Genomic DNA, 17368 nt, shown 5'->3' with positions numbered 1-17368 from the left:
TTGAATAAAGTGCTAAAATTGAAGGATCAGAATCAAGTTTCAAGTTAATTGAGTGAAGATCCCAGAGTTAGAATGATTGGATACAATACTAGGAATTTGATTTTAACTCCATATGAACTAGTATAAATTTCTTAGGGGAACATTTCATCAGAATATTATTCAGTGTTCTGTTGACACTTTTGTGACAATGTATTCAGGAATAAAAGCTGTGCCAGTTTTAAGCAGGCAAAGCTTAAGTTAGAGTTTTAATTAAGAATAAAATATAAGGTCCGAGGTAGCTAAATGGGCTGAGTGCATTATTTGAATTCCAAACACAAGAGTAAAGAGTTTTTCATAAGCACCTCTGGATGTGAAGAAATGCAGGTAGGTAGAAAGATACAGACAGTAACATATCTTTTTCTAATGATCATATAGTTGTGTCACATAAAGATGCTCTGACATGAGAGAGAGAGAGAAAGACACAGAATGGCCTCACTCATCTATGGGTTTTAAGAAAAATGAAAGACATTCTTGCAATAATTTTCAGAGACAAAAGAGAGGAGGGCTGGAAGTTACAGCCCACTTCATGAACCTCACCACGAAGAGTGATGAGTTTAGTTAGAGAAATAACTACATTGCGAACTATCCTAACAATGAGAATGTATGAGGGAAATAGAAAGCCGTCTAAAGTACAGGTGGGGGTGGGGTGGGGAGGAGAGATATTTGGGACATTGGTGGTGGGAATGTTGCACTGGTGATGGGGCGTGTCCTCTTATATGACTGAAACCCAACCACAATCATGTTTGTAACCAAGGTGTTTAAATAAAAAATTTTATTAAAAAAAATGCTCTGACATTGTGGAATAAATTTTGGAATCAATTGATGATAATTTAGGTAGGGTCACACATGATCACACGATGAAAATGATGAAATGAATGAAAGAAGTAAAAAACAGGAAATTTGCATAAGAGAAACCCAAACATTGGTTTCTTAAAAATATTTCTTATAAAATATAATTTAATTAATACATTACTGGCTAATGTTATAATTTGGCAGTTGATATATATCAGTGTTAAATTCTCATTTTATGTTTTACAGCTTTAGCAAGACTTAAATCACATAACTATAACTCACCATTTGCATGTTCAGTGGATTTTGGTATATTCAGAAACAAATGTGTTACTCTTACCACTGTCACTTGTAGAACACATTCATTCTCTCCATTTCCTAAGCTTTCATATTCTTTTTTAAATATCCATCCCAATCCAATGCAATCACTACTATGCTTGTCCCTATAGACATTATATATAAATGGAATTATATAAAACTTGTAACTAGTTGCTTTCATTTAGTGTAAATTCATTGTATGTATATTGTACCAGATCGGTACTGCATTCCTTATCATGACTGGATATTGTTCCATATTTTGTTTATCAGTCAAACATTTCCTATGTATTACTTCATTCTGCCATTTCCTCTGATTGCTAGATTGAAGGGTTTTTGGCAATTATCTTTCACCATACATTTCTCTTTTGTTATTAGAATAATATTATGACTTAATTTTGTTTTCCATTTACAGGATCACACATGTCATCTTCTCTTTATGGGTAGCACCTTTTCAACCAAATTTTCTTGCTCCCCCCAAGCCATTTGTATAAATTCTTTTGAACAAATAAGTAAATGCTAACACTTCCTTTTCTAAATCTTTCTGTAGATGTTCAGTGTATTTTACAGAGCATGTGGTTATTTTTGTTCTTGTTCTCTGATTTTTTGAAAGTAAAGTACTTGCTGTATGCTCTAGGGAATTCTAACCTCTTGTAAAGCCTAAAATGCATACATACCATGGAATGTAAATAGTATTGTCTCGTAAATAAGAAAATTCTATTTGTTGAGAACTTGGTGACATGAATTGGTACAGAAATATATTTGATATGTGGAGTGGAGCACTTGCCTTTTCATTTGCGATTTTTAGGACTATATAGGCAATATAATTAAATAAAACCCTAAACATTTCTCATACGCATGGTACCATACTTGCATTTCAATTTTCAACAATAAATTAATGAATCTTTTATACTCCCTATGATTTACAACAAGACACTGCAGGAATTAAAGTATTTCTCCTTCAATTAGTGAAGTTGATGCTTTAATGGAAAGCTTTAACGCATGTTAAGCACTTCCACATAAGTGTCATATCTGAATACTGTGAAACAGGCAACCTACTGCTGTTATACTAGCATAGAAATGATGCAAACGTTCTTATATGTCAAGTGTATTGAGAGCTGGAACAACTTAGAACTTATTTCAAAATGTTTCCTGCTTCTGTCTGATAAAAAAAAAAAGCTCTTAGGAAACTAAACAAGATGTGGACTTGAAAAGAACAGACAATATGTCTGATCGAAGCATCATTCTAAACATCTAAGCCTTGGATTAAATCAAATTAGTTATAAAATTGACTATATATACATATAAGTATGTATATCTTTGGATTTTTGAGTCAGATCCGTCAATCCTCCGGCTTATTCCTGGCTTTGGTCAGGAATCAATTCTGATAGGTTCAGGAGACCATAAGGCAAACCAGAGATCAAACACCCTACCCTCTATGCTATTGCTCTACTGCATACATATGTGCATGTATATACAAATATATATGGTGCATACAAATATATATGTATTATATATTATCAAGTGCATGAAATTCCAGGATTCCCTTCTCTTCAACTCCCCACTATTATTATTCTGCATTATTTTTCTGTTCTTTGACATATTTAAAGAATGACGTTCTGTTCTCAAACACTAGTTTTCCTCCAAATTCTTCACACAAGAAATTAGTGAAAAGCAGGATAATAATGGATAGATTATTGGTGGGAAATTCTTGAAGTGTAAGATTTAAATTCTGGCATACATAACTGAATATCATACATAAGTCATTCCTTTTACTAAAAGGACATATGTGGGTCTTCAGGACCATTTCTCTGTATTCCCTAGCTTCTTGTCCACCTTTGCATCACTTTACTCTTTTGATCATGTATTTGTTCCTCCCATTTCAGAAGTGTGTTTATCTAGAAAGACTTTGGGATCTGCCATCTCCTCTTTAAAATTCTCTCCAACATATTTGTAAAAGCAAAGTTGTCCTTAATGTAACTATACTTAACATGACTATTATTTGTCTTGTTTTGTGTGTTATCTAAATAAGTTACATAATCCTGAGAAATATATTTTCTAAATTTTTCCAGATAATGATGGCAGCAATAATTTATCCAAAGTGTAAATAGTAAAGCCAATATTTGATCATCTCAACTGTCTCCTGATAAAATGTTCTTTTCTGTCAATCTTTGGATGTTTTTATGAATCTTCAAGATTTGTTTAGTTGCTTCTATTTTATGTGACATCTGGGGAAACTGCTCAGTTAATTTGCTCTGTGATTTTACTCAATGTAATGGCATTACAGTTTACTTAACTATAACAACCCAGTACTAACCTTTTACTTAGTTTAAGTTAAAATAGCTAGCAAAAGTAGTCAAGTTGTCCTTTAAACCAAGAATGGGTTGTACGTATATGGTATTATTTTATATATGTATTTCTCAAAGTCAGTAATGAACTGATGTAAGTGAAATCTTCTGTATTGTATGTATTGTAGGAAGTTTAGCATCATCCCATTCCTTTCCTAGTTCTATGGTAGTAGAATGCCCTTACACTAAGAGTTGACTACCAGAAATGTCTGCAGAGGTTGCCAAATATTCTCTGGGTTCAAAATCTTCCTGGTTGACAATAATCCTATTAAATGATTAAAAAACTTAATATTGAAATACAGCAAAAAGAAATCAGATACTAAATGCTCACAAGTTTTACTGGTAGTAGTGCTTTTGCTACTTTACTGTCTCAGAAACTACAGAAATACATTATCTAATGGAAGATGTTCATGGTTTAAATAATTTGTCTACTTTCCTCTCTTCATGTGTCCATATCTTTGTGCATATTCTCATGTCCATATCTGCTTTCCACATTAGTAGAAATTAATATTAATTCAAAACACAAATTTTATCTAGTACTTTTAATATACTTTAGAAGTGTTAGGATTTTGAAATATAATGTGTAGAAAGATTACAAAATCATGAAGCCTGTGAAATCTTTCCCAAATTCTGTTTGAGCCTGATAAGTGTTGATCCATCTACAATAGGCTTAGTGTGTTATCTTTTCTCAAATATCCTCAGGGATTGAAAGAAATAATGCAAATTAAGTTGTGTTAGTAGAAATACTTTTATGGTTCAAAAGATTTCTATATTCAGGTTGTTTAAATTTAATTTCATGTAGGGTAAAAAAAATAATAATAATGAACCTATCTCATGTAAGTTTATTTATTGGCATGTATCTATATATGCTTAATAATTACAAAATCAGAAATCAAACAAAAGTGATATAGAAATATTTTGATGTCCATTTTAGCCATGTTTCACTTCTCCTGTTCTTTTTTTACCTACTACATTATTCCCCCTCTATTTAAATATTTTTATTCTTCTTTCTTTTCCTCTATCCCTTTGCCCTTCTCTATATAAGATTTAATTATATATATCTTATTTATTTTGTGGTTATTTTGCCAATTTTATACTCTAAAATTGCATTATTATTCAATATATAGTAATCTGTTGTAATTAGTTATAGCAAAAATTATTATTGTTATATTTATAGCTATCATGATAAAAGTGGAAATCTGATTTACTTTTTAGGAGAGAAAAAAACAAAAGTTTGAGTCTAAAAAGTTTCCAGGTTGTTGTTTATCTGTAAATCTGTATATTCTTTCCTCAGACCTGGATGTAAGTATGCCTAGGTGAAGTGTTCTTGACAAAGCATTCATTTCATTGAGTTTTATCATTATATCCTACCACTGTCTTCAGGCCTTGAAAGTTGCTCATGATATATCCATTGACATTTTTAAGGATGTTTCTTGTATGTAATTTTCCTTTTTTTTTTTTTCCTTGCTGCCTTCAGTATTCTATTCCTATCTTTAGTATTCATCATTGTGTCTAAGATCTGTCTTAGGTTCCTTTTCTTTGGATCTCTTTTAGCTGTTACTCTTTGGGCTTCCAGGATGTAGTTGCATGCACTCTTTAGCTCTGGAAACTTCTCTACAATAACATCTTTGACTTGATTCTTCATTAGGATTTTACTTCTGGGCCTCTGGAACTCCAATGATTCTTATGTTGTTTATACTGAGTTTATCCTAGACTATTATTTTCATTTTCATCTGTTCACATTCTTTAAAGACTTTTTCCATTGTCTACTAATTTTTGTTTGTTTGTTTTTTGGGGTTTCTGGGGTCACACCCAGAAGCGCTCAGGGGTTAATCCTGGCTCTACGTTCAGAAATCGCTCCTGGCAGGCTCGGGGGACCATATGGGATGCTGGGATTCGAACCACCATTCTTCTGAGTCTAAGGCAAATGCCTTACCAATGTGCTATCTCTCCGGCCCCCATTGACTTCTAATTTATTTAAGGGTTTTTTCCAACTTCTTCAGTTTTATCGAGTTGTTATGCAGCTCATCTTCCTGCTCACTGATTCTGTCCTCAGCTGCTTTAACTTTGCTTGTGAGGCCTTCCAAGTGAGTTTTTCATTTTGCCTACCAAGCTTTTTGGCCTTGTTATTTCATTTTGAAGTTTTCTCATTTCTACTTTCATATCTTCTTGAGTCTTGGTTGTGGTTTGTTCAGTTCATTCCATGTTCTCTTTGAGTTCTTTGAGCACCTGTTACATTTCTTCTCTAAAGTCTCTATCTGTGAAACTATAGGGGTGGTTGGTACATGTCGAATCTTCAGACCTACCATCTTCATTTTTGGAGCATGGTGGAGGTTTGTATTATGTCAGACTTGAAGCTCAGTCAGCCTCAACAGTAACACAGAAAGCTAGACAAAAAAATCTTTAGGCACTGATTTTCCTAACAACATAGAAATATAAAAATATTTCAAATTGACCGTTATGTTTGTTTGTTTATTTGGAGGGGCACATCTGGCAGCTCATAGAAGCTAATAAGGGTTACTCTGGCTCTTCACTTAAAGATACTCCTGGTAGGCTTGGGGGAGCAGTTTAGACTCCAGGAATTTAACCCTTGTGGGCTTCATTCCAGTCAAACCCACTTCCTGCTGTGCTGTTGCTCTGGCTCTAAAAATTGACCCTTGTTGATCTAAGTCTTGGTAATTCCATTTATTTTTGTAGTGTAATACACAAGTATAAAGTAAATTTGTGCCTGCAAGGGGGCAGGCTAAGGTGGTGCTTGGGGAATTGGGAACAACGTTAAAGGGAAGATCACACAGTGGTAGGATTGGTGTTTGAACTTTTGATGTCTGAGACTACTGTATTGTGAACAACTTGTTAAATCGTGGTGTTATAATAAAATTAAAATAGCCAGGGGCCTAAGAGATAGCACAGAGGTAGGGCATTTGCCTTGCAAGCAGCCGACCCAGGATGGATGTTGGTTAGAATCCCGGCATCCCATATGGTCCCCGTACCTACCAGGAATGATTTCTGAGCACATAGCCAGAGTAATCCCTGAGTGCCACCAGGGGTGACCCAAATAATTAAAAATAAAAAATAAATTAAAATAGCAATAGCAAAATCAACACAATAATGGGGCAAAAAGAAAACTGCAGCATATATTTCTAATGAGACAATGAGTATCAATGCTGCTCACAGTTTGGACTAATTAGTATTTGTTGCATTAATTGAGGGTATATCCAGCTACCTATGGGTAAAGAAAATGTTGAAAAGATACATAATATTAAAACAGCACAATTTTTAACTGGCTTTTATTTAGTGATGGAAAGATTTTCAGTCCTCACAATTAATCCTATAAACTAGGATTAATAATTTACATAAAGAGTTTAAATTCAAATAAATCATAAGTATTTAAACCTGGAAGCAATCAATAAAAATATGCCAGGCTGTGCAGATACCAAGATCTCTAGATACAGAGGTCTGATTTCATCATCCATGACAGAGCAAATATTTCCTATATACCACAAAAGTAACTAAGGGAGAGTAAATGAACATGTATGGAGTCTGTAATTATTCCCATGACAGTAGATTTCAAGGGTAGAGAAACCCTGTATCTTTTAGGCCAAGGGAATTCCTTTTCTAATTTCTCCAATATTTACTGTGCCTATGCAAAAAGAAAACAAAAGAAAAAGAAAGCAGCACAAAATAATTTTTTTGGTTTTCTTATTGGTGTTTTTGTTGTTTTCATTTTTTTGTGCTTTGTTTTGTTTTTATTTCAGGACCGTGGTTATTGTGTGGTGGCTGTCTTTATTGCTGAAGTGTTTTTTGTATTTTTGTTTGATTTTTCTTTTTGTATTGTTGTTATGTCTCTCTCTTCCCTTTCTTCTCTCAAATTGATATTTATAGCCTCTAGAAGGACTCCGTCCATTTTTTGCTTGTTTTATTTTTACCCCATTTTATTTTTTTTTCTTTTCTTCAAACAGAACCACATAACTTGAACCATCTTGTTCCGACTCTCAAATTTAGGCGGAAATAATAGAGGGTACCAAGACCAAATAGTTGTATGATCACTAAGTAGTAATAAAATGATCTGACTTATACACCAAATCCAAAGCCAACGATAACAGAATCGATACCCAATCTACAACAAGCTAGACACAGAGGGGACCACTTATACTAGCAGCCTGGGAGTAAGGGAGGGGAATATGGGATGCATGCTGGGAATGGGGGGGGGGGTGGGAGGGGACAACTTTGGTGGTGGGAATGCCCCTGATTCAATGTCAATATGTACCTAAAATATTACTGTGAAAGATATGTAATCCACTTTGGTTCAATCCGCAGGCGTCACATATGGTCCACCAAGCCAGGAACAATTTCTGAGCGCATAGCCAGGAGTGACCCCTGAGCATCACTGGGTGTGGCCACAAAACACCCAAAAATAAATAAATAAATAGATAGATAGATAAATAGATAAATAAATAAATAAATAAAATGTCAGTAGAGGAATCAGTGCTGACTAACTGCCTTTCTTTAAGAGCAAGGTTTTCAAGGAGAAAATATTTTTATAGTTATCTGAAATTATCAGGTTAACATATTGTGAAAATAATTAGCAGTGTGTGCAATTAAATTTATTGTTCTTGGCCCGGAGAGATAGCACAGCAGCGTTTGCCTTGCAAGCAGCAGATCCAGGACCAAAGGTGGTTGGTTCGAATCCCGGTGTCCCATATGGGCCCCCGTGCCTGCCAGGAGCTATTTCTGAGCAGACAGCCAGGAGTAACCCCTGAGCACCGTCGGGTGTGGCCCAAAAACCAAAAACCAAAAAAAAAATTTATTGTTCTTTAAGCTCTACACATATGCAGGGTTGTCAGTTATATCTCAGTGAAACTGAAAAGAAAACTAAAAGCAAACCCACAAGAGAACCTCATCTTGGAAATGCATCCCTGTTGATGACAAAAGAGTTCAATGACCATAAAGTTGAAAGTTCTTGTTGAATCTTACAACTATGCAAATCATTTTGAAGAAATCTATAACGTAGAAACTATGGTATACAACCTACAAAATCATGAATGTATAGTTAAACTTATTAGAGAAGAAAAATAATGATTTTATCAGATAGTGATGCTATCTGAGTGAGACCTATGATACAACACCTTTCTCCTTTTAATTGTCAAACAAATTGTCCTGAATGCTTCAACCAAGATTGTTGGGACTAAGACCAGTGTTCATAATTATGTTATTTCCAGCAATTCCTATTTAGCCATCCAATTTAAGCCAATAATAAATCTCTAAGCTGATTTGCCTTATCATAAAAGTCCTTATGGCACCAAGTTGCTGTTTAGTGAAAAACTCATAAACAAAGACAGGAGATTCTGGATCTCCTTGTAAATTCAATTTCTTCCTTATTTATAGAGCCTCTGATTCATATAAAAGATATAAAAAAGAATAGATGCTTTATAATGAATCTCTTAGCACTTAACTTTCCCAAAGTTGGTACATCAATTTTAGTGCCAAGAAGCAGAAGATAGATTGATTGTTGTGCAAAGTGACAAGATTTAGGACTTATCTCAGCTCTTTTCAGATCAAAATGGACATATAGTACCAGAGGTGGAATTTTTTTTTTAAATCCATTCAAGGTACTGTGGTACAGCTTTAAATTATTCATGTTAATGGTAGGAATGATAAAAGAGCTAAAAGAAACTATAAATAACCCTTAAGCCTTACTTTGCCAACTGTTTCAACATATTTCATACAGACCACTCAAACAAGTTAACAATATCCAAATTAAAATGATTAGAATGTGGAGAGAATGAAAGAGTAAAAAATATTATTATAATATTACATATAACATGTAATATTAATAAATAGAGCATAATCATAGAACCACAGTTTGGGTTGTCATTTGTCCCCAAAGAAGTTCTTATCAAGCTTATTCTATAATAAAATGATATAAAACTTACTATGATCTTCTAAAAATACCTTTATGCTATTCTCAAAATTAGTGTCCTATCAATTTAATTCTATCATATTTTAAAGTTAAGATAAATTGTTAAGGCAAGAATGAATAGTTACTAATGAGTCTTTTCTTTTTCTTCAAAGAAATAAAGTTTATATAATTGCTGACCTAATATAAATGTATTAAAATTTATTAAAAGGTAAAAATAACTTTTATCACAATTTTTTCTTATATAAACTGTAAAACTCTCCAAACTGTGCTATTTCTACATTGATGTAATTATCTGATGATGTCAAGCATGTTAAATAGTCACACTATTTGGTTTTTTACTTATTGATTCTGTCCTATATCCATCCCTCCACAACCACTCAAATAATCACACATATTTTCTATTAAAGTGGAGTAAGTTAAAAAAAAAAAAAAGAAAAATACTTAGGGGTAGCCAAAGAGTGAAAAGGAAGAGTTAAGACTACGGGAATGCCTTCAATATGATCCCTAATAGTTTAATGGAAGCAAATTAGGTGGGGTAGGGACATGCATACATGCAGAAACTATTAGTGAACCAATCACCAGGTACTTGAAAAAAATTTGTTAAAAGAAATACTTCTAATTTTACTCAAAGATTAATGTGAAATATAGTGAATGGACTTAAACAAATTTACATATTGCATAAATAATCTACTTAACTGGACTTTTGAAAATGAAAGAGTATCTAAAAGAACTTTGATTAATGTCATGTATATACCTCAAATTCTTTTAATCCTTATTTCATCTGCTGCTCTGAATTACTCCCTCCTTACACAGTAGAAATGACATAGGGTAAATGGTCAACAATGGCTCGAGGTATAATCTACAAACATTCTTTCTGTTTATATTGAAATCTTTACTATCTTTTACTAAATAGTCTAAATTTTGGCATCATTTTTTTCTGATTATATAATTAATTTATTGCTTCCTTGAATATTGTGAATAGGTTGACTCTGTGGTAGTCTAGAAAAGATCTTCTATATCTACATTTATTTCCCAAATACAGTATTTCCACTATTTTTGATCCAATTGTTTTTAATTTGGAATAATTATTTGCAATACTAATAAGTAATATATGAATTATAATGTATTTGAAATTAATAGGTTTTGAAAAGAAGATAACTAAACAAATAAACTAAGATCAATGAAGTAAAATTGCCCTAATTTTAAGTAAGTCAGTATTATGTGAGCCTATTTATTTGAAACAAGTAATGGACAATAATAACAAAATAGAAAGATAACAGTAGTGGAAACACTTATTTATGGAAGGAGAAATAGCTAAATTATAAAGAATTATTTTTAATGTTGTCGATCCAAAGAACTTTTAGGAACCACTGGTATACTACAAGACTCCTAATGCTCTTTATTTCTTCTTATTTATACAAGTTACTGGTATATTGACAGAAATAACTCTCAATGGTCAGCCTTCTTTATTTGTTGTCTTCTTTTTGGAAGGATGGGCACGCCCATCTATGCTCATGTTTTACTCTCAGTTCTGTGTTCAAGGGAATATAGGTAGTGATAGGGATTGAACCCCGGTCAGCTGTGTGTTCAAAGAACATTTTAAGAGTGATATATATATCATTCCTTGGCATTGAAGAATCTAACAGTAGAAGACAATAAACAAAGAAGCAAACTTGCATACAGTTACATCGAACAGCTCCTTAATAACCTTGTTCATTTTACTTTTAATCCTAGTAATATAAATAAAAGTAAAGCACTTAGTCAACTAATGCATTCATTCTGCATTTGAAGTCATTAGGACATATTTCTGGAGCTTCCACTTTAATACGACATAAATATGGGGAGGCATAGTTAGCAGCACTCAGGGGTTACTCCTGGCTCTGGGCTCAGAAATCACTCTTGGCAGGCTCTGGGGACCATAAGGTTGCCAGGGATCAAACTCAAGGCAGCTACATGCAAGGCAAATGCCTGACTCGTTCTGCTATGACTCCAGTCTCAATACTACATAGATTTTGAAGCAACATGACATCAGCTATTGTTTGAGCATAGTAAACTGTGACACACAATGATACTCTTTTATATCAATGATACATCGATACCATGTTGATCAATGTGAATTTTTGAGTCTGTTTTCTTCTCAAGGTGAAGCACTGATTTGAATTCAAAAGTTCTCGATTGCACCATCATAGCAAATTGAAAAGAGATTCTCCATGTGAAAAATTAAAGGTTGTTTTTCTACATCCACCTTGATGATGAGTTTTTGTTTTATTTTGGATTGATTTTTTTTGTTTTGGGGCAACATCTGGCTGTGCTCAGTACTAAACCCTGGCTCTATGCTCAGTGAATCTCTACTAGTGTAGACCTTCTAGGTTCCTGGAATAAAATGGAGGTTGGGTACATGCAAGGCAATTGCCCTATTCACCATAATATCTAGTATTTTGAAATAATTATTTTTAAGTTTATTGAATAAACTGCATATACATATATGTATTCTGTGAGTCACAATAAATCATTATTTGTATATATTACATTAAGTTAATCACTAAGAATTCTATCCTTCCTCATACAATTGGTCCCCTGTTACCTTATTTATACATCCCACTTCCTCTTTCCTTATGGTATTTCCTTATTTTTATTACCTTATAATTTAAAGGATTATTTTTATTTTTGCTGGTTTGTTTAATTTAGCTACAGGTGAACAAAAACAGCACATACATATGTAAAACTATGCAGTCATTGTCTTTATACTTATATCTTATTTCACTAAGCTTAAGTCTGTTCATTTCAGAACAAATTGAAGAGTTTCTTTTATTTTTTTATAGTTGAGTAATATTGTATTGTGTATGCAAGCCACATCTTCTCTATCCAGAGACAATGTATTCATTTTCTTAACCATGTTATTCTCTGAGCATCTCTCATTTTTGAGTAGTACATGCAATCGCTAAGCCAATAAGCTTGCAATTGAAAATAAGGGAGAAAATGCCATAAGTGGGTCACTTAAAGTTTATGAAAATGGGAATTTATGAGACTTGTTTACTTGTATCTATCAAGAGATATTTTGTTTTCTAAAGTACATATATGTCATGTAAAACTGGGTAATTTGAGTTGTCATTCTTTCATAAGCAAATATTTACAAGCCTCTTGAATTGCCTAAATTTAGTTTATTCCTGAATAGCTTTCTTACACACAGTGGCTGCGCACTTGTATAATTCAAGGGCAGTGAGCTGTATGGGATTGACAATTAATGAAAGGTTCTTACACATTTCAGAGTCTCTTAGAAAAATACATTGAATATATTTATTATGCTAATTACTTTGAAATATACAAAACTGCCGACCATTAGGATCCACATCTAAATTTAACTAAATTAATGCTGTATGTCAATTACACTTCAATTAAAATATTATGTAGACTTTGTATGGGATTTGTCCTAATTACTGCAGAATTCTTCATTTATAGAATTTAAATGAGATGGTTTTCTGTGGAGGGCGGGTTTTGTATCATGTGTTATTCAGATCACCCTTTGTGTTTGTTTGTTTATTTGGGGGACATACCTGGCAATGATCCTTTTTTGCATGCAAAAATCACTTCTAGAAGGCTTAAAAGGTAAATGGGATGCCATAGATAGAAGCCAGATCAGCTACTTGAAAGGCAATTGCCCTACCATGTGCTATCACTCTCGCCCCTGGATTATACTTTAAAAAAATATTAATGGACTGGAAGGATTGTACAGTGAGTAGAGTGCTTGCCACTGACCTGTGTTCAATCCCCAATATCCCATGTGATTCCTCAAGCCCCACTAAGAGTGATCCCTGAACAAAAAGTTAGGAGTAACATTAAGCATAACTGGTTGTGTTTCCATAATAAAACAAAACAAAAAATTTAATACTTAACAGTCTTATCGCCAGGTACTTGAAAAAATTAGTCTTTTCGGAAGGGGCACACCAGTAGTGCTCAGGAACAACTGCTATATCTGCACTCAGGAATCACCCCTGGTGGCATCAGGGAACCATATGGAATGGTGGTTGATAGAACTTAGGTCAGTAGTATGAAGGGCAAATGCTCTACCCACTGTACTGTCATTCTGGCCCTAATTAGTATTTTTAAAATGTGAATTTATACATATTTGCACTAGGTAAAACTAACTTGATTTTTAAATGGAAAGAATGTCTATGAAGTAAAAGCTCTACAAAAGTTAAATATTCATAAAAAATAATTATAAAGTCAGTGGATAACTTTGAAGTTTCTAAACATAATATCATTCACTTCTTTCAATTATTTGCTAAGCTATTTCCAAATATAAGGCTTTTCTCTATAGATTGTGGACAAGTAACTTGGAAAAATTTTAAAAATGGGAAGATTTAGATTAGATTAGATTCTTATCACTTTATTCATCTATCCTTACCCTGAATATTTTATTAATGATAGAATTTTCAATGGCAAGTGTCTTTTTAATTTTCTTTCATTTCTCTTCTAACACTTTCCTTTCTTGCAGGCAGTCATTTATATATATATACAGTATATATTTTTATATATATATTTATATATATATACAGTATCTGGTATTTCTATTGTTTTTCTTTTTTTAGCATTCCAATATCTATGTTCTTAGTGGAACATTAACAATCCTAGTATGTGTTTCTTTTCCCTAAGTCTTAGTATACTAATTCCATTTCTCTTAGGGTCATTGTTGACATGCAAATAGAAAAGTTTTAGATGCTTAGAGACAAAATATATCATGAACTACAATTAAATAATCTAGATCCAAAAATAAAATTGATTTTTCTTTTCCATAATAGCTGCCAGTCTGAAATGAGAATTCTTTTCTCTGAAGTTTTCATGACAATGTATCATCATACTCAATTTATCTTTAACTTTAAATTGAATTATTATATTTTTCATATTGCATTTAGATACAGTTTTTCAGTACTCCTGTCTTTTTTTTTTTATTCCTGGTATGGGGTTACATCCAAAAAATACTAAGGGGTTATTCCTGGTTCTGCACTAAGAAAGTAATGAAAGTCTGGAGCATAGTACAGTGGGTAGGAGTGGGTAAGGTGCTTGCCTTGACTGTTGCTGACATAGGTTCAATACTTGACATCTCCTGTTGTACCCACTCTAATATGCTGCACACTTTCATTACTTTCTTTTAGCTTCAGCTTAAACCAAGTCTACAAGTTAAGCTTTTATTTCAGTAAGAATATGAGGTTGTTGTAGTTGTTTATTCAATTTTATTGGGGACTAATGTTTTTCCTTCTCCTTTTTAGATGGTAAGGTTGAAGTGACAAAGGAAGGTGTGAAGCTGTGTACCATGGGTCCTGGCAAAGTATTCGGAGAGTTGGCTATCCTTTACAACTGTACGCGGACAGCGACGGTGAAGAGTAAGACTTTTAATCTTTTTAAAATGTTCTTAGCCTATTGATAGGTTGATTAATAGAACTTTTGGTAGAGTATCAATAATTAATATTTATTTTAATATTTGTGTTGAAATGTAGTTGATTACCTGTTTTTCTACAAAAGGAGGTTGCTATTCAACAGTTAAATATATAACTCAAATTTTATTGCTAATCTCTCACAAATATTAGCTTGACACAAAACTCACAACTATTTATAAAAATATAATGTTATTAATAAACATTAAATTTTAATTAAAGGCGAAGGTCTTTTAAGCCTAATGATCATATTTAATTAATGTTCACATATCTATCTATTTTGGATTTTATTCCTCACATAAATTAATTTGGTCATTCAATGCTTTTGAAAATTAAGAGAAATGTCGGCTTTTTTTTTATTTGTCTCATTCAATCATCACTGAGTAAGATATATATTGCATTCTAAAACTGCTTCTGAGTATATTCTTATCTTCAGCTGTTCATCAAGCTGTATATTATAGCATTTTTCTTTGCGACTGATTGAGCTTTTATAAAATCGGGCCAATAAAGCCACTTGTTTCCCTAATTTTACATGTATGTATATCTGTGATTTCTCTAGCTACTTTCTTTGCTTGGTAGAAGCAGCTGCAATAGTCAGAGAGAGAAAAAGTTTTTTTAATATTCCTTCTTGATGCAAGATTTAATGAGCATATAACAGAGCTCAATGCAAAAGCCAACAGTGGAAAATCCACTTGTAATTAGATGTGTACGTTTCATGTTCGAAAAGTTATTCTGACATATTTTTCTGCGTGTGATGACAGTTGCAAGTTACTCAGATGACATGATACTGGAAAAATGACAGTTAATTTGTTCATTTATTTTTTTCTGTTTCCCTTGCTACTCATGTACTATGTTTTCATTCTTAAGTAGAGCAGATGATGACAATATTAAAGGAATTGTAAAAAAAAATCAATTATGTATAGGCATCTAGTTCTTACTTGTGACTGAAACACCTTTTATTCATTGGAATCCTTATGCTATTTGAGCTCATATTGGATGTGTTCGTTCTTAGCATTTGATTCTTTTACTCCCCAAAAGCAGAGCATATTTGGGTTGATAAGTAATGCTAAGGTTTTATTGCGTTTAATTACATGATTCAAACTAAAATGAAGCCAAGTGAACAATAGCGGATTCTGCCACAACTTGAAAAGTGCCCTAAAGATTTAAACAAAAAACAAAAAACCGAAAAAAACAAAGTACTAGTCATGATGCCAGTGTGTGAAACAGATTTTTCTATCTTACTTCATATTTATGATAATAAGTTATTTTTTTTATTTTTTTATTTTTAATTATGAGAACAAGGATGCAAAGAAAGAGGACAAGGTAAAGGGAGTGATAAATTCCTCCCTATGCATCCAAAAACTACAGAACCACGCAGGGCGCGTACTTCATGTAATAAGTTACTTTTAAAGAAAACAATTTTCAGAATAGCACATTTGACCAAATAGATTTTTATCAGTATTTCACATAGAAATTGTGTTGCTGTTTTGGGGTCACACTGGGAAGTACTCAGGGTTTACTCTCAAGCTACACTCAAGAATAACTCCTGGTGTTGCTCAGGGAGCCATATGGGATGCTGGAGGTCGAAACTGGAGTGGCTGCATGAAATTCAAGTGCTTTATCCACTGTACTATATTTTCTCTGGCCTCCAGAAATCTTGTATTTAGCTACTTAAAAGATTTAAATCTTTCATCTTATAGTTTGCTCATTTACTTCATTTGCAACTACAAAATCTCCAAGGGACAGAGGTGATAAGAACACAATGATTATGTTTTCAATTGATTATTAAAATATGTTGAAGTAATTAACAATTCTTAACATTAGATTGAGTTCATTAAATCAATTAAAATCCTTCATAATTACTTGAAATGAGTAATTATGAATATCAGAAATTGAATTCATTTTATAGCAAAAGATTTTTCATAAGATGAACACTGTTTCATATTAGTCTTCTGTGAAATAGATTTCAATTTCAATTGCCTCTGGTATTCAAGTTTGGTCAATTTAAATAACTTTTGCTAATCTGATCAGCAATAAATTTATCGGTGTTGAATGTAAACTTATAATTTTTATTTAAAATAGTGGGACCAGAACAATTTATCATTAAAGTGATAAGGCATGTTCATTTTTAACACAGTTGACAGAATGTATTTATGTTTGTGTGTGCATGTGTGTTTCTTTATGTTGCCTATTTAAGGCAGAGAATTCTGTATTGAGAAAGGTCCTAGGGTTGATAGTGTCTGAATAAATATATCTCTGCAACTACAGGTGCAGAGGACGTGTGAGTATGTAATAAATTTTATTAACAAGTCTTCTTTCTCACGTATATAAGAACAATGAAATGTATAAGGACAGTGAAAACATTTGTGATGGTTATTTGTTATTCAGGACTATTATTCTGTCTTCTGTACTATTCAAGAAGATTCTGCTTAAAACTGTTGACCTTAAGAACCACATTTCATATATGTTTAAACTAATCATTCCTAATTCTGAGTAGATTTCATTGTGAATTCTACTCTTATAAA

At 32.7% G+C, this 17368-nt stretch overlaps 1 protein-coding gene across 1 annotated transcript in view; it reads left to right on the top strand.

Annotated features, from left to right (window-relative positions):
- The window catches only part of PRKG1 (protein kinase cGMP-dependent 1), a 1196983-nt gene that overhangs the window by 394902 nt on the left and 784713 nt on the right, over positions 1-17368 (top strand). The window contains exon 3 of the mRNA XM_049764671.1: positions 14679-14792. Within this exon, the coding sequence (XP_049620628.1) occupies positions 14679-14792 (114 nt within the window). The remainder of the gene's footprint in view (positions 1-14678; positions 14793-17368) is intronic.

The sequence above is a fragment of the Suncus etruscus genome, chromosome 17, assembly GCF_024139225.1.
Source record: "Suncus etruscus isolate mSunEtr1 chromosome 17, mSunEtr1.pri.cur, whole genome shotgun sequence".
Classification (NCBI taxonomy): domain Eukaryota; kingdom Metazoa; phylum Chordata; class Mammalia; order Eulipotyphla; family Soricidae; genus Suncus; species Suncus etruscus.
Note: the sequence above shows the minus strand (reverse complement) of the source record. Positions and strands in the feature narration are given on the sequence as shown.